The sequence below is a fragment of the Grampus griseus genome, assembly GCF_964374135.1.
Source record: "Grampus griseus genome assembly, chromosome: 20".
NCBI lineage: Eukaryota > Metazoa > Chordata > Mammalia > Artiodactyla > Delphinidae > Grampus > Grampus griseus.
In genome coordinates this window covers 15130234-15152244 of record NC_139014.1, presented here as the reverse complement: position 1 = coordinate 15152244, position 22011 = coordinate 15130234, and the positions used below count along the sequence as shown (strand labels likewise).

The 22011-nt window shown below is 37.5% G+C and overlaps 1 protein-coding gene across 3 annotated transcripts in view; it reads left to right on the top strand.

Moving 5' to 3' along the window:
* Positions 1-22011, top strand: part of TANC2 (tetratricopeptide repeat, ankyrin repeat and coiled-coil containing 2) — a 320473-nt gene that overhangs the window by 47306 nt on the left and 251156 nt on the right. For all 3 annotated transcript variants that reach the window (XM_082679739.1, XM_082679740.1, XM_082679738.1), the window contains exon 2: positions 8107-8178. In XM_082679739.1, coding sequence (XP_082535865.1) covers positions 8107-8178 — 72 coding nt within the window. The remainder of the gene's footprint in view (positions 1-8106; positions 8179-22011) is intronic.

Sequence of the window (22011 nt, the reverse complement as noted above, 5' to 3'; positions counted from 1 at the left end):
AGACCATATCAATACCACTTTTTGGTTTTTTCCTTGAACTTAATTTGATGAATACATTAATTTTAGAGCTGGCTCTTGACAAAATTAATTCAACTGTTGTTTTTCTTTTCAAGGAATACCTTTTGACTCCCAAGTTGGCACTGAAAATACCAATATGAAAAAGGCTTTCAAAGGCACACTTAGAACATTTTACAGTCCAGAGATAGTCGTATAAATAATTATTATACAGTGTGGCAGTGCTATAAAACAGATATGTATAATGTGCTTTGGAAGCACAGAAGAGGGAACATTTAATTCTTTCTGATAGGCCTCCAGAAAGTCTTTATAGAGAAGATTGGAAATGACATTTAAGCCATCTTTTGGTGAAAGGATGTTGTTGATCATGATGATGATAGATAAAGAGTACAGTTATCATTTAATAAGTGTTTACTTAGTGCCAGATGGCATGCTGTGTTTTATATTACTACATTTGTTTCTCCCCACACCTCAATAGGGTATTACTGTATCAATTTCACAGAAGTATGTAGATGAGTGATCATGACTGTGTTCTAATAAAAGTTTCTTTATGGGCACTAAAATTTCAATTTTATACAGTTTTTATTTGTCACAGAATACTATTTTTTAAACTGTTCTTCAGTTATTTAAAAATGTAAAAACCATTCTTAGCTCACTGGCTGTCCAAAAAAAGGCGTCAGGGTAGATTTGGCTTATGGACTAGTTTACTGACCTCTGGTTTATATGATGAAGGGGATTTATTGGATTATATAACTGTAGTCCAGAGATAGAGTAGCTTTCGTCAGTAATTCAGTGTCAACAAGGATCTTAGTGTCTTCTGTCTCTCTGCCATAATTTTCATAGTGTTAGCTTTATCCCATAGTTTATTCCCCTTGTGTTTACAAGATGGCAGTCAGAAGATCCAGGGTCTCCATGTGTAATCTTCCATGTCTAGGGAGAGACAAGACCTTTTTCAGAAGCTCTTTCTAATCTCTCTTGAACTTAATCCCATCAGGTTTTACCCCTACCGCTCCACAGGAACCATACTAAATCATCATCATTGACAAATTCAGTGATCAGTTCTCACTCTTCATATTACTTGACCTGTCAACGTCTGATCTTTTCCCTTCCATGAAACTCTTTAGTTGACTTCTCTACTCTTCTAGTTTTGTTCCTATTCTCTGGCCACTACTTCTTATTGTCTGCTGGTCTCTCCTCATACCTGCAGCCTTGACATGTTGAATTCAGCCCCAAGGCTTACACCTCTGACCTCTTTTCTCTCTCTCTGTCTCTCTCCTATCTGTACTCCCTTCCTTGGGAACGTCATACACTTTATTTATTTATTTATTTATTTAATAGGCTATAGTTTATTACAGCAAAGGGATAAAAAGCAGGATCAGTAAAGGAAAAAGGTACATCAGGCAGAAGCTGGAGGATACCACGTATAAGCTTCCAAGAATCCTCTCCCAGTGGAGTCACACAGGACATACTAAATCCCCCAGCAATGAACTGGAGAAACACATGCAAAATGTTTTCTGCCAGGGAAGTTTGCTTGAGCCTAAAAGTCCAGGGTTTTTATTGGGGTAACTTCAGTGCTGATTGCAGTTACTGAAACTTCAGACCCCCCAGAAGGAAAGCAAGTGTTCATCATAAATCACATTTTTTACACACACTGTCCACACAAGCTGGTATAATGTGGTTCAAGACCTCAAGCATGCACGGTGCCCTAATCAGTTAGTAGCATAGGGAACATTCTAAGACCTCAGTTCCTAGGAGCCAGCCAAAGGCTAGTTATACAAGTAAGCCCTTCTGAGAATGTACAAGATTTGAGTAACTCAAGGCTGCTGGGTTAATTCTTTACTTCACAGATAGGTATCAAATTATCAGGAACTTAATGTACTATATATACATACCTGATAAAGCAGTACATTATAAAATACATATATCAAATTATTAAATTATAATTAAATGTAAATAAATATATCATAAATGGTTTATGACATATCATATATACGATAAGCAGCACATTAAATGCAAGGTATTATTTTTATTACAAATGAGTAATGAGGGCTGGAGCTGTCCTAGGGTGTGACTGAGCAGAGCAATAATGGACATTTGCAAGGCAGCTCCTCAGAGCAGTGAATGGCAGGCTGTGAAAAAATCCCACTGAGGGGTTTTTCTCTCTGATGGAGATAATTTTGTCACTAGAACCATCTTGTCCCTCTCCAGTGTGTGGGAATGTCATACACTTTAAATGTGATTTATGTAATGATGGCATATGTATGTCCATCTCTGCTTATTTGTCTGTTAGGCATCTCAGACTTAGTATGTCCAAAACTGAGCTCCATATACTCTTCTCATCCCCAAACCTCTTCTCTCTCAGTCTTTCCTGTCTCAGTAAGTTGCAGTTCCATTGTTTGGGCCCCAAATAGCAGAATTACCCCTGACTTCTTTCTGTATCTTTCTCTTCTGACAGCAGATTCTCTCCACTGTTCCTTCAGAATATATCCAGAATCTGACCTCTCCTCACCACCTCTACTACTCACTTAGTCCAGGTGTTTATCCTTGTCCGGTTTTTTCAGCAGCCTCTTAATTGGTCTCTACTTCTGTCCTCTTCTGTTCACTTCAGTTCCAAACCACTACCACCACCATCTTAATGATTTGTTTGTTATAGTAAAAAGACATTGGAGGGTCTGGAAATGAAGACAGATTTTTGAAACCAGACACTTTAAATTTTAGGATTGCTACTTACTAGCAGTGTGATTTGGGGAAAGTCACTTTTCTTCTCTGAATGTGTCTTACATTTAAATGGGCATAGGGCTTCCCTGGTGGCGCAGTGGTTGAGAATCCGCCTGCCAAGGCAGGGGACATGGGTTCAATCCCTGGTCTGGGAAGATCCCACATGCCGCAGAGCAACTAAGCCCGTGCGCCACAACTACTGAGCGTGTGCTCTGGAGCCTGTGAGCGACAACTACTGAGTCCGCCTGCGGCAACTACTGAAGACCGCGTGCCTAGAGCCTGTGCTCCGCAACGAGAGAAGCCACCGCAATGAGAAGCCCACACACCGCAACGAAGAGTAGCCCCTGCTCGCTGCAACTAGAGAAAGCCTGCACGCAGCAACGAAGACCCAACACAGCCAAAAATAAACAAACAAAATAAATAAATTTATTTTTAAAAATGGGCATACTACTTGTTTCATTGAATTATTATTAGTATTAAATGAGATAATGTTGTAAAGACCTTACTGACCCCATAGCCAGCAGAGAATAGATACTGAACAAATTGTAGTTCTTTTCTCTTTTCTACATCAAACAGATGAGCTGCTTTTCATCTTTTCTGGTTATCATCGTGCATATGTAGCCAAGGAACATCTTCTGTATGTACCTCTTCATAAGTGGACCTTGGCTAATAAACAAATCTAGCTTATGTTCTTGGTCCATACTTTTGCATTTTCATTACATTCCATGTATGTCCTCCAATTCATGTCTCCCTTTGTTGGCATTAAGTGTATACAGTTCTTACAGATTCATACCTGAATAGTAAAAGAGAGCAGAGTTCATATCTGAATAGTAAAACTTTAATCTATATGTATAATAGATTATATGTATATAGTTTTAATACTTCCCACTCCTATTAAGGTCATATATTTACACTTCTAAAGGAGGATTGAAGACAGTCAACTTCAAAATCTTAATTCATAAAATCTAATATTTATTCTGGCACATTATTTAACTGAGAATACTAAAGATGGGCTGGGGCTACCAAGTTCAAGGTCACTTAAGTTGTTTATTTTTCAACTGTAATATTTTGATCCTGGACTGAGAAGAATAATCATTTGAAGTATCTTCTACTTGCAGGAAAGAAAACATTTGTTTTGGAATTAGGCACTTTCTTATAAGCCTTTCTCTAACTTAAATTTCTTCATAGGAAAACACTAAATATGGAATATCCCTATGTAGTTGGTATTTTTTTTGCTTAGACTATTTTAGTGCATTTATGACCTGAGTTGAAAGCTGTTCACACTATGAAGTAAATATTCCTATGACATTTTTCCCTTTTAAATAATGGGACGAGGAAGTCTATTAAAGGTGTGTTGTTTTATATTATTTGCTGGATTTAATTTAGTATGCTGATAAAAAACAAATGTTCTCTGATGAGAACAAATCTAGGAAACCTAAGCTCTAATTTTAAAAGCTAGCACTTAAATTGGACATCAGGTCTTTTTAAATTTTGTACCCATTACATTGAAGAAAGTCTTTAACTCAAGCTTGATGAGTAAATTCTAACTTCACAGACACAGCCCCTTTCTCCCGTCTGCACTTCAGGGTGAGGTAATGAGTCTTATGCAAGTAACTTGACTTGCTTGATGACTGAAGGTCTTCTGTTTTGTCCATAAATGTAGATGTATGTATTATGTGTGGGAGGTCTTATCTGTACTGAAGGAATTGTGTTTTAAGCAAAGCAAAAATAGGCAAAGTACTGTACATCATTGCAGTCTTGCTGTTTTGGATAATGGAGCCATTGATTGCATAGCATACCACAAGACACTTTTAAAGAGCTTGAACTTCTTTTCTATACCATCTTGGGTCAATGGTGAGTTTATTATTTAAAAAAAAATCTTTAGCTGTTTACTTTTACCTGAGAGTTAATCTCAACTCTTACGACTAACCTCCACTAGAGTAAGACATGGTTAAGATTTCAGTCGTAGAGGAGTGAACTGCTCAAATTTACTGCAATGTAGTTCTAATTTAATTTTTTTAATTCAGGCAATTAGAACATTTTAGATTATGATGGTATCAAAATTGGTGACTTTTTGTCTTGCCATTGGCTGGCTGACTCAAAACTGTCTTAAACCATTTCTTGTCTGTAGTTTTCTTGTAGGTTGTTTTATTGATACGCTGACATACTGCAGATCATGCAAATTTAATTTGTTTGAAGCCTTGTTTTTTTATTTCTTTTTCTCCTTTTATTATTTAGAAAGACATCGTGGTGAGGGGAAATGTCTGTATTTTATTTGTATTACTTCTCACATACTTCAAGGGCATGTTTTGATGTTAAAACAGAGAATGTGATGCATGTATGTAATTTTATCCATGTGGAAAATGAAAATTTAAGACAGGCCTGAATACAAGTGTTGCTCATTGTAATTTATTCCCAAGTAAAAGAGAAGAAAGAAATTTGCCTTAAAAAATTAGATGATCAGTAGGAAAGGAAATTGACTAGGACTGTATTTACACATCCTGATCCCTGATATAAGATGCCACAGATTTCTGGTATAGTTTTATCTTTTCATAAAATGAATTTTTGTTTCACAATAATTTAGGACCTCATAATACTTTATTTTTTTTCTTTACCTGTTGAGAGACCTGGATTGTTTGACCTGTAGAATTTCCCACAATCAGTATTTTGTTGATTATACACTCAGGAACAATTCAGCATTTTCTTCTGTTCTTTGTTTTTCCTGGAAACTGACAGCTAGTTTCAGAGGTTTGACTAGACTCAGGTTTGATTGCTTTGGCAAAACTGTAGTTGTGTTCCTATCATTAGGAGGCATATAATGTCCAGTTTTTTCTCTTTTTTGATGTTATTAGCCATTGGTGCTCGATGGCTGCAGAGATACTAATTACTTGCAGTTTGTGAAATGGTGATATTTTATCTTTTGTTTCCCATTTATTTGGAATAATTTTATAGAGAGAGCTCTCATATACTTTTTGGCTACTAGTACAGTTTATATAGGGAATGTAGGATGAATTGCTGATTCTTTCTCTTCCACAGTTTTCAAGATAATGAACTGGGCCCCTCTCAACCTCAGAAGGTGACCAGTTAGTGTGGTAGTGCTGTGGTTTGTTTGTTTGTTTGTTTGTTTTTTTAAATTATGATCTATAGTCAATTGTACATTTAGTTAGTTAGTTCTCTGGTAGAGCTAGGAAGAGGCCCATGGGACAATATTCCCTGAGTTCTTGAATGTTGATGAGCTTCTTCACTGTGTTTTTTTTTGACATGACCTCAATTTTACATTGTCTTTAATAGCTTCTTTACTGTTGCATATGTCAGGGTGTTCCAAGTTCATCTAGTACTTTTCCTTTGCTAAACCAGCTGGTTCTTTAAGAACTTCTGATTTCTTTTAATGGAGAATGGCATTTCAGGATAACAGTCTGGGCCCTAGGAGTGGTTAGTATTACTTGATTAGTCAAGGTGTTAGGTGTTTTAAGTGGACAGAGCTAGGACATACATGTGACTTGTAAGACTGTACTGATGTTTCCAATATAGATTCAATACTAAAGAGTTTTTACTTAACTTCTTCTGTATTCTTATATCTATAGTTCCTTTCTTCCACCCAGAGAATTCTGTTTCTCAAGGAGATGATACCATTAGAGTATCCCATAATTTTTCATTTGCTTTATCAATAATTTTATAATTATTCATTTGCTTTTTAAGTACAGTGGTCTCACAACATTACAATTACCAATTTTGATTTCTGAAATCAGTTACTTTTTGTTTATTCTTTCTTCGTTTGTTTTGGCTGTACTGTGTCTTCATTGTCAGATCTTATAGCCATTACATATTATAATCTCTCCAGTTAAAACTCTCATTTAGTCTTTTTTTTTTTGAACTTTTATTTTTTTTACACAGCAGATTCTTGTTAGTTATCTATTTTATACATATTAGTGTATATATGTCAATCCCAATCTCCCAATTCATCCCCCCTGCCCCCACTTTCCCCCCTTGGTGTCCATACTTTTGTTCTCTACATCTCATTTAGTCTTAATTCTACAGTCAGTTGTATATGTATGCTCACCACCAGTCCTTATTTAATGTCTCTCTAGTCACTTTGGTTGCCTAAAGTTAGTTTTCTGGTAGAGCTAGGAAGAGGCCCATGGGAACAATATTCCTTGAGTTCTTGCATGTTAGTAATAGTTTTTCTTTACTCTTTATACTTAAAGGTAAGTTTTACTGGTTGTAAAGCCTTTGGTTCAATTTTTTTTCCTTGTGTGTTTTAAATATATTATTTTGTTTTCTTCTGTTGTTTTCCCTTATTAATCTTGTGATGTATTTGCCTAAATGCCCAAAGGATTCTTTTTCCCTTTAAAGTCCATTAGTTTTAGTAGAAAATGTCTTGGTGCATTGATCTGAGTTGATTAAGTAGGACACAGGATGCTCTTGAAATATGTAGTTTCAAATATAGATGTGTATATATATATGTGTGTGTGTGTGTGTGTGCATGTATAAATGTATTTATACACACATATAACTATATATATTACACATACATAGCCACTTTTTTTCCTCTGGAAAGCTTTCTTGAATTATTGTCTTTCAGTATTTGTTCTATTCTCTCACTTTGGTTTTCTTCTTCAGGGACTCCTATGTTTATCCTTATGCTGGATCTTCTTTGCCTATCTCCAATATTTATCCCCTTCTTACAGATCCTTTTTAATCTATTTCTTCTTTGTAAAAAATTTGTTAAAGATTTTCTTCCATCTTACCTTCTATTTCTTTTAAGACCTTTTGTGTTTGTTTGCTCTTGTATTTCTTATAGTCTTCATTACTGAAATGATTTTTGTTTGATTTCTCATTATTTCTTGGTTTCTGCCTCCTCATTTCTGAGTTTTTCTGATTCTGATTTATATTGCTCTTTCATGTATTATGTAATTTTCCCATTATCTCTCATAAAACATGTAAATGTAAATTTTATTAGAGTAAAATATATAGCCCTAAGGATTATTTGACATACTTTAGATTAAATAAGCAGCTGTAATTAATTTAGACATTGCTTTAAATCAAGGCTTTTAAATTGAAATTCTGTGAATGAACTTCAGAGTAGATAACATTGCTTTATTATATGCAAAGTAGGGTGTATATGTATGGGGGTAGGGAAAGAACACCTTCACTTTCTTTAGACTTTCAGAGAGGAGTGTAACCATCCCCACAAAAGTAAGGGTAAGGACCTTTGCTTTGTGTATGAAAAATCCTCAAATGTTTTAATGATTGAGCTTATAAGAAATGAAAACAAATGATAGATGTAGTAGTGTTAAGATATAGATGTCGCCAGGGATGATATTACATCAATTTCATTATCTATTCGCTTATGATCGCTCTAATTTTATGCAGATGGAGGGAACGAGGAAGCACCGGATCGAAGACAGTCAAGTGTAGACTCTCGCCAAAGCCGCTCTGGGCAAGGTAAATTTTCCTCAAATTTATTATTAAATTAAAAAGAATAGATACCAGCTATTCCTTTCCAGTACTTAATCTGAGGACTGGGGTTTTCACTGGGTCAAGTTTAGATATTCTCATTTCTCATTTAGGAGTTCAGATGTTACAATCTAATTAGTTCCATATGATAATCATCTATTCAGGATAAAAGAAAATGAGAAATGGTCTCTTTTTTAACGATATTAAGGTTTTAAGTAATTTTGGAGCATTGTGGTGTATGTCTGGATATCACTTTTGGAATATAACCAAAAGTAAATTTTTAGCAGTAACGTTTGTTGCAAGTATCATCACACTGGCTTTTAAAAGTTCATCAATGCAATATTTGTTGTCGTAGCTGTCTCAGAAGAAATGGGTTTTGTTTATAATGATTACCTAAAATTAAGATCTTCTTACTTATTTTCCTTTTCTGTTTAAAATTTATTACCATAGGCTTTTGACTGGTTTTTTTGAAGTGACCACTTCAAAACTAGGTTAAAGTATTCTCTACCAGTGGGTTTTCAGATAGGCCTTCCCTAAGGAACATTTAAATTTGCAGGACTAGCACCTCCACATTTTTCTTTATAGTACTTATCACCTTTATATTTGTTTTCTCTATCCAAAACTAGAATGAATGTTTCATGATTGCAGAGATTTTTGGTTTTCTTTGTTCACTGCTGTATTTCCAGTGCCAAGAATAAGTACCTGGTATATACAATAATAGTTACTGAGTAAATACTGTTGGATGAATGAAGTCATCTCTAAGAGAATGAGAGTTAGGAACCCAGACTGATTAAAATACTGCAAAATTTCAAGCAGTCATTACTGAGTTTAGTTTTTTGAGAGTATTTACAAATAAAATAAAGCCTTAGATATACAAATGTGTGATGTTTTAATCCTGTAAAAGCTCCCGGTTCATTTATTCTGTAATTCTGTTCCCTTTTTTCTCCAACTTTGCTCTTCCCAAGTTTTAGAGTTGTACTATTTTTAATACAGTTTGTCGCAGAATAAAAAGTAGAATAATATATGCAGGTTGATTTGGAAATTTAAACTTACACTAGTACTTTTAATCATTTTTAAATAATATGCATGTATTATAAATGTCAGGAATTTGTATAAGTTTTTACTTTTTCATGTTACATGTATTTTGATATAAAAAAAGAAATTAAGAGAAAAACTGAATTGTAATATATAACTATATCAAATCAACACATTGTACACCTTAAACTTATATAATGTTTTATGTCAGTTATATCTCAGTAAACCTTGGTGGCGAGGAAAGAAAGAAAATGAGTTTATGTGTTTCAAATCCTTGTTGGGCTACACCCCGCAAGCCTGCATGCCCTGTACTTGCCCAACCTCAAGACAGAAGAAAGAGCCCGGAGTCAGCAACAGAGACATCGGTGGTTTAATGGATATGAGAATCTTACATGTCTGAAGCAAGGTCCTGTGTGCAGCAGACAGTGGGCAGGATATGGCAGCAGTCTTCACTCCCGGGAGCGGGGATGGGTGGAGGTGTTTACCAGTTATAGGGGGAATTGATGTCAGGTTGGCTCATCGGTTACCAGGGAAACCAGCAGAGGAGCACACCCCTCACTGCCCCTTTGATACTTATCGTGGTGGAGATGTTCTGATCTGAAGATTAGACCAGGCATTTACTGATTAGGCTCTATGATTAAGAGGGAAGGTCAGTCATGTGAGTAGGGTGTAGGTGAAGCAGGGACTGGTGAACAGGGCATGTAGAGAGAGCAAGAGAACAGCCACCTTGGGTGCCCTCATCATATAACCCTAAAAACAAAATTAGTACAAATTAATAGAAAAATAATTATACTAATTTTTATTAAAGTTTAATTTTATTTAATGTCACAGATATAGATGTGGGAGATTATTAATTTACCTTGTGCCCTCTGAATTATGTCAGTTGAAATATTTTTCAAATCAATGAGTATAATTGAATTTTAGTAGCAAAAGCTGAACTTAACAACAAAATCAGTGATTTTCATGATCTGAGCACAGCTGCCTGATCTCAGAACTCATCAGGACTGATCTCAATTAGAAGTCATCAGGAACTGTATCATTATGAGAGTTAACTGATATAAAAGCATGTTTCTCACCTTCTTAGAGAGTTTATTTGTAATACAGTAAGTCCCCTACATACGAATAACTTCAAGTTGCAAACTTTCAAAGATGCGAACATGTGTTCGCATGTCCACTCACGTAAGTTAGTTCACGTCTGACGTATATTGTCACGTACGTGCATCCTCTACAAGTGGTTGTGCTTTTGTGTACTTTACTGTATAGAGTACAGTTGTACAGTATCTTTATTTCTTTATTTCAAGCCCAGGATGTCTGGAAGCAAGCATAAAAGCAGCAGTGTATAGCCAACTGTGTTAGTTGTGTTGGACTTTCGAACAAATTGGACTTCCGAACGCACTCTTGTAACAGAACTCGTTCGTATGTAGGGGACTTACTGTATCTTTTTATTCAAAAGACAGAAATAAAAATACAAAGCCATCTATAATGAGTTGGAATGAATGAGAATCCATATTATCAGGAATAAAGAGATAGGATGAACACATACTTCTACTTTTTCTCCTTTCAGAAACCTGCTAAAAGATCAGCAAAGGGGAATTAGAGAGGAGACAAAATCAACACAACTTTAGAAAGTAGGGAGTATATGAATAATTGTAGACTGGATGCTAAACTCAGTAGCAGAGAAAATCAAGAAAATAATCTGATTTACCCTCCAAAAGACTAAAAAAACTCAAGAATGGCAGCATGTGGAAGTGGAAGTGAAAGGAGGATTGGTTGAAAGTCAGTCGAAGAAGCCCTTGGTTCCTGGGACCTCCTTCTCAAAATTAGCTAACCAGTTAGGTTGACAAGTGCCCAGCTCTTCACCCCTAACTTTGGCAAAGGCCAGAAATTTATTCTTTGGAGAGAGCAAAAGTAGAGACTGTCTCTAGAGCAGAAGACACCAGGCATAGTGGAGGGCAGGAGTCCCATACTGAAAATAATCAACCTTTTAGTCCTTTCTCCTAACTGTGAGCAGCTGACCAAGGATTACTAGATATTTGAGGAAACCGTGTAATGTATGAAAGGTAGAGATTAAAATAAACAGGATAGAGCAACTGAGAACAGATCTTTTGCAGAGGAAAATAACAACCATTATAAACAACTTCAGGGAAATAAGAGAAAATAATACAGCCATGAAATAAGAAGGAGTTATTGTAAAAGAGTTATAATTCTGATTTTTAAAAGAGGCTCTTAGACATTAAAATTCTGATAGCAGAGATCAAAAAAGCTTTGTAGAAGTACTTAGAAAATTAATGTTGAAGAAATCTGTGAAAAAGTCGAGCAAAAGAACAAATGTTACAGAAGAGAAGTGAGGAGTATTAAGAAACTTACAGGGGCAGTCCAGGAATTTCAGTATTCAAATAATAGTAGTTGGGACTTCCCTGGTGGCGCAGTGGTTAAGAATCTGCCTGCCAGTGCAGGCGACACGGGTTCAAGCCCTGGTCTGGGAGGATCCCACATGCTGTGGAGCAGCTGAGCCCGTGCACCACAGCTACTAAGCCTGCACTCTAGAGCCTGTGTGCCACAGCTACTGAAGCCTGCGGGCCTAGATCCCGTGCTCCGCAACAAGAGAAACCACACAACGAGAAGCCCACACTCTGCAATGAAGAGTAGTCCCCGCTCACCACAACTAGAGAAAGCCCGCGTGCAGCAACAAAGACCCAACACAGCCAAAAATAAATAAATTAATTAATTAAAAAAAGAAAAACAACACCAGTAGCTCCCAGAAGAAACAGAGAAAATGGGGAAGAAATCATCAACAAAATGATTCAAGAAAACTTTCTTGGACTAAAGAACATGAGTTTCTGGTTCAAAAGGCTTACTGAGTACTCATTACAATGGATGACTATAAACACAAACTAAGACACATCATGGTGAAATTTCAAATCACTGGGTGAAACAGAAGGTCTTTTCACGCTTTCAGAGAGGGAAAAAAATGTGTCAAAGTAACAGGAATCAGTTGGCTTTGGACTTCTTAATGGTAGCATTAGATACTAAATGAGAAATGGAGCATCACTTTCAAAATTCTGAGGGAAAATAATTTCAACCCCTTTGTATTTCATATGCATTGAAACTATTAATCAGAAGTAAGAGTTAAATTAAGATGTTTTAAGACATGTAAGGTTTTTTGTTTGTTTTTTTTGTTTGTTTATTTGTTTGTTTGCCTACCTTGTACCCTTTCTTAGAAATATGCTGGAGGATGTGATCCATCAAAATGAGAAAGTCAGCCAAATAAAAAAGGGAAATGTTACAAGAAATAGGAAATTTAACAAAAGAGAAGCGTAAAGAAATCTTCAGCATACAATGAAAAGACAGGGTTGGAGGGTAAACAGACCAGATTGGAGTAGCTTAGAAGCTTCCAGAAGAGCCATTCTCAGGAAAATGAAATTGGTAGAAATCTGATGCATTTAATTATCTTTAGAAAATTTTTAAGTAATTGATGAAAGACTTAGGGTTGAATTGGTGATAAATACATAAAGTAGTAAGTGAAAAAAGATCTAAACTCAAATAAAAGCAAGTAATGTGTGAAAGGAGATATTAGAATAAGTTCTCAGTCCTTGGGGTAGTGTCTGGAGTAGCTGAAGTTCATGTCAGTCACCTCCAGTGGTAAACCATATCAGTTTTTTCCCGTGTGGTACAAATATTTTTATTATTTGATTTGGACCATTATGGTTGAGCAGTAGTGCTCTAAAGCAGGGTGAGCAAATCTGGCCTGTGTGGCCTGCTTTTGTACAGTTGATAGATTTGATTTGCTAAGACAGTTTTAATTATTTTTGTATCTGTGTTCATGTGGGATATTGGCCTTTAATTTTCCTGTCTTAGGATATCTTTGTCTTATTTTTGTATCAAGGTACTCCTGGTCTTATAGAATCAGTTGAAAGTTGAGAGATATTTCTCCCTCTTCCATTTCCTGGAGTATTTTTTATAGAATTGGTATTATTTCATTCATAAATGTTTGATAGAATTTCCCAGGGAGGCATCTGGGCCTGGAATTTTCATTGTGGGAAAGTTTTAAAATATAAATTAAATTTCTTTAGTAAATATAGGACTATTCAAATTAACTCCTCCTTCTTGGACTATTCAAATTAACTCCTCAAGAAAAACCTTTGTTTTTGTTTTTGTTTTTTTGCGGTATGTGAGCCTCTCACTATTGTGGCCTCTCCCGTTGCGGAGCACAGGCTCCGGACGCGCAGGCTCAGTGGCCGTGGCTCATGGGCCTACCTGCTCCGCGGCATGTGGGATCTTCCCGGACCGGGGCATGAACCGATGTCCCCTGCATCGGCAGACGGACTCTAAACCACTGCGCCACCAGGGAAGCCCGAGTAACCTTTTTAAATCTATAGAATCTGTAATGGTGTCACCTCTCCTCACTCCTAATATGGTTAATTTGAGTATTCTTTCTCCTTGTCTTGATCATTCTGGATAGAGATATGTCAATTTTATTGATCTTAAAGAATCAGTTTCAGTTTTCATTCATTTTCTGTATTGCTTTCCTGTTTTCTATTTTATCAGTTTCTTCTTTGCTCTTTATTATTTCCTTACTTCTGCCTGCTTTGGGTTGAATTTTCTCTTCTATTTCTAGCTTCTTAAGGTAGAAGCTAAGATCACCGATATTGGAACTTTCTTTTCTAATATAGGAATTTTAGTGCTATAAATTTCCCTCTATGTACTGACTTAGCTGCATTTCACAGACTTTGATGAGTAATGCTTTTCATTTATTTCAAAATACTGCCTAATTCCCCTTTTGGTTTCTTCTTTAACCCATGTGTTATTTAGAAGTGTGTTGATGTAGTTTTCAAACATTTGAGAATTTTCCAGATACCTCCTCATATTAATTTCTAGTTTAATTTTGCTGTGGCCAAAGAACACATATTCTGAGTTGGATCATGTTTTATTGAGATATGTTTTATGGCCCAGGAAATTATCTATCTTAAATGTTCTGTGTGCACTTAAAATATGTGTATTAGGCTCTTTGGGGGTGGAAGCTTCTACGAATATTAGTCTGGTTGAGTTAATTGATAGTGTTGTTCAAGTCTTCTATATCTTTGCTGATTTTATGTCTGCTCATTCTGTCAGTTATTAAAAGAGGAATATTGAAATCTCAGACCGTAAGTGTGGATTTATCTATTTCCCCTTGCAGTTCTACTACATTGCTCATACCACTGATCCTCTGGTCAGAAAGGATTCCCCTTCCTCAGAGATTTAAGTATCCCCTACAGCTGCCATTACTGAAATAGTCTTACCTATAGGCGGGGCTGGAAGAGGAAGGTAAAAAGAGAAAAAAGCCAGATCTTCCCACTCTCATAGTCCTATATGGACTGTCCCCCCACCACTGCCCCATTCATACTCTCTAATCAGAAAGAGAAGACTTGTATCTGTTTGACTCTGGTGTGCCAATCCAGGATTTGGATTTCCTTTGAGTTCAGGCTGGGAGTTCGGTGACATTAAAAAACAACAGGAAATGCATCACTGAATTGGTTGTCTTTCAAGTTCTGGTTTCCTTCCACAATTTGCCTGCTACTGTTTAGTTTTCAGAGTCCTCAGATTGCTGCTCCATCATTCTTTCCAGGGTTTTCAGTTACATTCATGGGTTTTAGTTATATTCAGTTAACACAGAGTGTGCTTACTCCACTTTAACCCAGAACCAGAACCAGAGCCCTTCCATTTTTTAAAAAAAATAGATTGATTTATTTTGGCCACGTTGGGTCTTCGTGGCTGCGCGTGGGCTTTCTCTAGTTGCGGCAAGCAGGGGCTACCCTTCGTGGCGGTGTGCAGGCTTTTCATTGTGGTGGTTTCTCTTGTTGCAGAGCAGGGGCTCTAGGTGCATGGGCTTCAGTAGTTGCGGCACGTGGGCTCGGTGGTTGTGGCTTGTGGGCTGTAGAGTGCAGGCTCAGTAGTTGTGGCACACTGGCTTAGTTGCTCCATGGCATGTGGGATCTTCCCAGACAAGGGATCGAACCCATGTCCCCTGCACTGGCAGGAAGATTCTTTTTTTTTTGGCGGTACGTGGGCTCTCACTGCTGTGGCCTCTCCCGTTGCGGAGCACAGGCTCTGGACATGCAGGCTCAGTGGCCATGGCTCACGGGCCTAGCCGCTCCGCGGCACATGGGATCCTCCCGGACCAGGGCACGAACCTGTGTACCCTGCATCGGCAGGCGGACTCTCAACCACTGTGCCACCAGGGAAGCCCCTGGCAGGTGGATTCTTAACCACTGTGCCACCAGGGAAGTCCCTTTCCATTTTATTATATTTTGTGTTGGCCTGTCTGGAGGGTAACATTCAAAATATTTAATAATTAATATGCCAAAAATATCAACCAACCAGAACAGATGCCAGTCTGTTCAGAACAAACATTATCTTTAAACAACTGATATGCCTGTAGAGGGCCATAATGCTTGATAATCTGCCCTGCCTGATTGTGGATATAGTTGCTATTTAATGTCTCTTCTCAGTAATAATGGCAGACACGTAAGGTAAGGTGTCTGGTGAGGTGTGTTAATCTTTGGGCATGAGGGCTCTCTCCTGTGTGTTAACTAACTAGTTTGGCCTCTGATCTGTCTTTCAGATGCAGTGGATTCTGAGTCACACATACCCACACTCATTGCTCTGGTTTAGGGGCAAAGACCTCTGATGTCATCTGCTTATCAAATGTAGGAGATGGGAGATGGCCTGACTACTTGGACTGAAACAGATCCCATGCCACTCACTAAGATTGCTGCCCTGAGAACTTCCTGTTCCTTGCATCTCTTGCTTTTGTGGTTAAAACAGACCTGGAAACACTCTCATCTTTTACAGTTATCCTCCTACACATGCTGTGGGCTATAATTTCCTCCCTCCAGTTGCATCTAGTTTCTGTCTTCCATGGATTTCTTAACATTCCTCCTCCATTATTGGCTTTTTGTTTTGTTTTATAATGCTTTAAGAATTTGTTCTTTTTAAGATATATTTTCTATCATTTCCCCACCACCTATATTGTTGTCATTTTAGTCTGAACTACCATCGTTTCTTTCCTTTACTACTATTATAGTGTCCTAACTTATTATTTCCATTCTTGCCAATATATAATCTGTTGTCCATTTGATAGCTATACTGCTCTAGTTAAAACAAATCAAATCGTATATTTCCCCAAACTTGAAAAAAAAATTCTCCAGTGGCTTCCTATCACATTCAGAATAAATTCCAAAGTCTTTATCATTCCCTATATGACCCTGCCTAAGCTACCCTTTTCCTAATACTTTATGTCCTTCCACTCCCTTCATTACCCACTTTGTTTCATCTATGCTGGCCTTTTTGCTTAAACATGTTAGAGTGTTTTCTTTGAAGGGCTTGTACATTTGTTCTTTCTTGACTAAAGGACTGTGGATTTCTTCTTAAGCGAGAGAGGCCTTCTCTCTGACCACCTAAACACCCAGCTCTAACCTTCATAATTGCCACTACCTTACTTGTTCATTGTTGTCTCAACTACCAGAAAACTGGTTTCATTTGAGCGGAGACTTCGTCTTATTCACCACTCTAGCCTTAGAACACTTGCATATAAAATTTTTTCAGTATTTGTTGAATGAAGGAATGAACAAATATCTAGCACTTAGTGTGCATGGGAAAGTATGTGGATGTGCTCAGGTCACATATTGATCCAATATTCACTTCTGTTATTTACGTAACTGAAAAAGTAAAGCTGCGGAGTGAGGAATTTGTTGGATGTATGTAGTTTGTCAGACTATCAACTATCTATTGATTTGTGAATTGAGGCTCTTGAAATAAGACTGTAAAACTGGTTGTGACAGTTTAACCTAGTATAGCCTTTTAAGGTTGGGTGGTTATTTTCTGCTTTCCAGCGTAGCATTTTGTACATTATTGGGTTATATTATATACCACATCTGGTCTTATTTGTCTGTTGGATCTCTGTTTTTCTTAGTAATCTAGGAGTTCATTAATGGTAGGATCTTAGCATCTAGCACAGTACCGGTGTCTTGCATTTAGGCCATCGAATTGATGAAGGAAGCTTATCAATTCTAGGAATTCTGGTTCTGTATTTCAGGAATCATGGGGTACTTCATCAGAATTGTTTTTTTTATTGTACTAGCTCCATTTTCTGAATCAAATGATTTTTCATTAGAGGTCATCTGTACATAAGCCGACTTACTGCTTCTAGATACTAAATAGGTGCATGAACTAATGTAATATGGCTGAAACCCAGTTTTGATTTACTCCTGCAAAGATAACATTATGCAGGCATTAGACTCTGATATATACGATATGTATTGGTATAATAATGCCTATGATCAGTTCATGCTGGAAGACTGGGAAATTGTACAGTATTTGACTTTGTGTGATGCCCATTATTTGTAGCTGGTTTCATTTGATTATTGCATGCTGGTGTATCTATAGTAATAATGTACTAAATTTTCAAATATGCTATCTCCTGGTTCTTTTTCTTTCCTTATAAACATATGAAATATTTCGTAGAAATGAGATGTTCGTGTGCTTGAAACGTATACAAATTATCTTCAGTCTGGTGACGATGATTTCTTTATTAAACCCAGAGTGTTTTATTATATAGAATGATAAGGAAAATTATTTCAATATTCAGTATATCATTTCTTTATCTCAGTGTAAGAGTATATCTGGCATAGTGGCATCACTAATGTACAGGATTATTTTGTTGTTTTAGTACTTTCTCCTTCTGATAAAAATTATTTAGCTTTCAACATAGATTGCTTTAGGAATAAAGAAAAAAATTTTAATAATACATATGTGCCAGGCTCTGAGCTAGGTGCTTTCACAAAATCCTCATTTAATTCTCAGAATAATGCTGTGAAGTATTATTTTCAGTCAGAAAGTATTTCAGGCTTTACACTAATCTATGCCAAAAGTTTCAAATCAGCCTTGTTGGTAGCACATATTTAGAATCTTTCCATTCTTATATTTTAAAACACAAATTTGTTTGTTGGTGGTTGGACCAACAGAGTTGAAAAGATCTGACCTTAAATGACAAATCCCTCTGAAGTGTCTTTATTTCTTGTCATATGTTTCTTCTGAGATTTAACTTCTTGTTGATAATTCTTTGTGTAACACTCTTTTTTCCAAAAAATTAAACTTGAAATTGGCCCTCTAGCCAACAATTTCTTATTATCTTAGGGTGCTAGGGGTATGTCAGAATGTGTTTATATATTTCAGTTACACTTTATATTTTTTAATGTGAGATATAATAATTGTATTAAGTAAAAAATTACTTTTAGCAAACAATGTAGACATTTAGAAAGGATATGTTAGGGCTTCTTCCTCTTCCACTCCCCTAAAGTAACTAGTATTAATTGTATTCAGTCTGTATCCTTCCATGTTTTCCGCTAAAGTCATACTGGCACATGCCTGGATGTGTGTGTGTGTGTGTGTGTGTATTACTTTGAAGATTTTAAAAAATAAAATGCATTTTTTTGTTTTTGTTATTTTGCGGTACGCGGGCCTCTCACTGTTGTGGCCTCTCCCAATGCGGAGCACAGGCTCCAGACGCGCAGGCTCAGCGGCCATGGCTCACGGGCCTAGCCGCTCTGCGGCATGCGGGATCTTCCCGGACCGGGGCACGAACCCGTGTCCCCTGCATCGGCAGGCGGACTCTCAACCACTGCGCCACCAGGGAAAACCTAAAATGCAGTTTTAATTCTTTTCTCCCTCAGTTAACAGTGTAGCATGGCCATCCCTCCAGGAACATACTTAAATTCTAATTTCTTAAAATCTGTATAATCCTCCTTAGCTAAGTAATCCATAATTTATTCCACCATTTCCTCATCAATGAGTGTTCAGATTTTCGAAGTGTTTCATAATAATTTACTTAGTAATATCTTAAACTCTAGGAATATGCAACCCTAATCACGTTTTGTGTCAGAACATATTAAGTATCCTACTTAGTATTATGATAATTGGACTAGTTAACACTAGAAGGCTTGTAGAAGCCACTCCTTGCTTATCCATATTTATGAATGAAACGGAATAAAAGCATGGGAACTAAAAAGGTTGGAAAAGGTTTGTTGGACATTTAGAAAGATTCTGATTTAAAATATTTTTATCTGAATTCTCGCAAGAGATAAAAATGACAAAAATCTCTTTGAAAAACTTCATAAGTTTTATTGAAGGGTCATAAAAAGTTGGATAACAAAGGATGAGGAAGGAACCTATTAGTGAAGCCTAGGGTAAAATTATTATCTAATAAATACATTTTGTGTTTTGTTTTGTTTGAGGACCAGGCTGGATTTAATAAATTTTATTCCTAGTGAAAGATTGAAGAGCTGGTTCCCACAAGGGGGCAGACTAAGACAGTCTGAAATCCTTGACACTATAAACAATATTTATTTTACATTCATAATTGATTTACTAAGAAGGAAGGGGAAGTCACCAGGGACTAGAAATGAGTAGAGAGACAACTGACCAACCATCGCATGAATGGTACCGTGTATTGGGGGCATCCACCTGCCTCTTCCCCAGTGCATGCGTGAACTTTTGGCAGGTTGGACGCTCAGCTGTGGCTGTAGTCAGGTTGGCCTCGGTGAGCAGAAGCCCATATTGCTGAGCCCCTGTATAAATTGCATCCTGCTACCATGGCCTCTTTGTTAATGAGCCCACTAGGCAAAGATAGAATGGCTGGGTAAAGAGACTGGCTTAGTCCTCCAAACTGGTCGTCTTATCTACGGGGTTATTAAGCACCTTCTCTGTAGAGTTTGTGCTTTGGCAAGCATTCACATGGGACATAAATTGCTTCATATTCTGTGCCCTTTCAAAGAGGTCTGTCCATATACCTTATCCCCAGATTTCCTTGTCACCAGTTCTCTAATTATTCCTTCCAAATCTCTGAATATCCAGTCGTACCATTAAACACTGTCCTTGAGTCAGTATAGAACAGTATCTCTGTCATCTCTCCTTCCAGGCAAAATGAACAACTAGGTACCCTGTTCATACTTCTGGCCCTGGAAGGGTTTCCCTTCACCACTGTCCTTCAGGACCCCAGAATGGGGCTCTAGTATTGTTGTCATCTGCATGTTATCATGCAGAGATATCAGTAAACAAGATTAATTTTTTTTCCCCCTCAGTGAGATGGTCATAGAGAACTCTCCATGAGATAAAATATATCCAGATTGAGAGAAAAGAAGCAATATAGCAGGAATTAGGAACCTTGGGCACCTGGGCCACTTGCTTATGCAAATTGCGTATGCCTTCAGGACCTGCTCAGGCCTGATCTCATGTACATCCCTTCCTTCTGATGATGAAGTGCTTCAGTACACTCCCAACCATATTGCTTTGTTGGTCCAACAAAACTTAGTTCATGATGGACTGCCCAGGCCACATGGTAACATGGTGGCCCATGATCAAGCATTGATTTTAAGGCCCTGTGGTAAGCCAAAAGCTGTTTTTCGAAAAAGGGTGATAGTCGTTTGTACCGGATGACATAGCTTTTTTACAGAATGCTGGAGATCTGGCCTGAGATTCACCTAAAGTTGTGCAATAACCGTTCAAGATCCCTATCTAGCACAGATACATCAAGCAACACTGGATCTAGTGGGTTATATAACCCAAGTGGCAAAGCAGCTTTCACAGCAGCCCATATGTGTTGCAGAGCCTTCAGTTGTTGTGGACCTCTCTCACATCCAGCAGTCTTGGTAAATGGTTCATAGTTGCATACCCAAATGAGGAACAGATTGCTTCAAAAATCCAAGGAGGTCTACTGGCCATTGCACCTCTTTCTCAGTATTAAGAGAGAGTAGGTGCAGCAACTTCATCACCTTGGAAGGGATATCTTGAATTGCTCAAGACCATAGGGCTCACAGAAATTTTACCAGTGTGGAAGACCTGTGAATTTTTGTGGAATTGATTTCCCACTCTCTGGAGGCATATATTTTACCACAGTACTTAGATCAGTTGCTGCTTCTTGTTCACCAAGTCTAATCAGCATGAAATTATTAGTGTAGTAGACCAGCATGGTGCCCTTAGAATGGAAAGGCAGTTAAGGTCCCTGTGGATTAGATTATTCCTAAGACCAGGAGAATTAATAGCAGGTAGGCCAGTGAAAATGTATAGCTAACCCTGACAGCTGAATGCTTACAGCTTACGATGATCTCATTCTCAGGTCTGTAGCTGCAGACCTGGTACCAGGGATATGTTGATTTGCTTTATCAAGAAAACCACATCTAAAGCAGCAGCAGCAGTGGGATACACAACCTGAATAAGTTACAAAAATCCATTGGCATTCTCTAAGGTTTGTCTTTTTTCTGCTTAGGCCATATTGATGAGTTGAATGGGAATGTGGTAAGAGTCATCACTCTAGGATCTTTCCAGTATTTATCATACTTTTTGCCTTATATTCTAGAAACTAAATGAACTTGATTCTGGACATAGGTGTAAAGCTTTACTGTGCAATACAGTAGTTATTGACCACTTGAAATGTGACTGGTCCAAAAGGAGATGTGTTGTATGTGTAAACTACACACTAGATTTTGAAATTTTCTGTCTTCCCATTCATTCAATAATGTTTGCCTTTACTTATTATTACTTTTAATTTTTAAAATTTTTTGTTTTTTGCAGTACGCAGGCCTCTCACTGTTGTGGCCTCTCCCATTGAGGAGCACAGGCTCCAGACGTGCAGGCTCAGCAGCCATGGCTCACGGGCCCAGCTGCTCCGCGGCATGTGGGATCTTCCCTGACTGGGGCACAAACCCGTGTCCCCTGCATCAGCAGGCAGACTGTCAACCACTGTGCCACCAG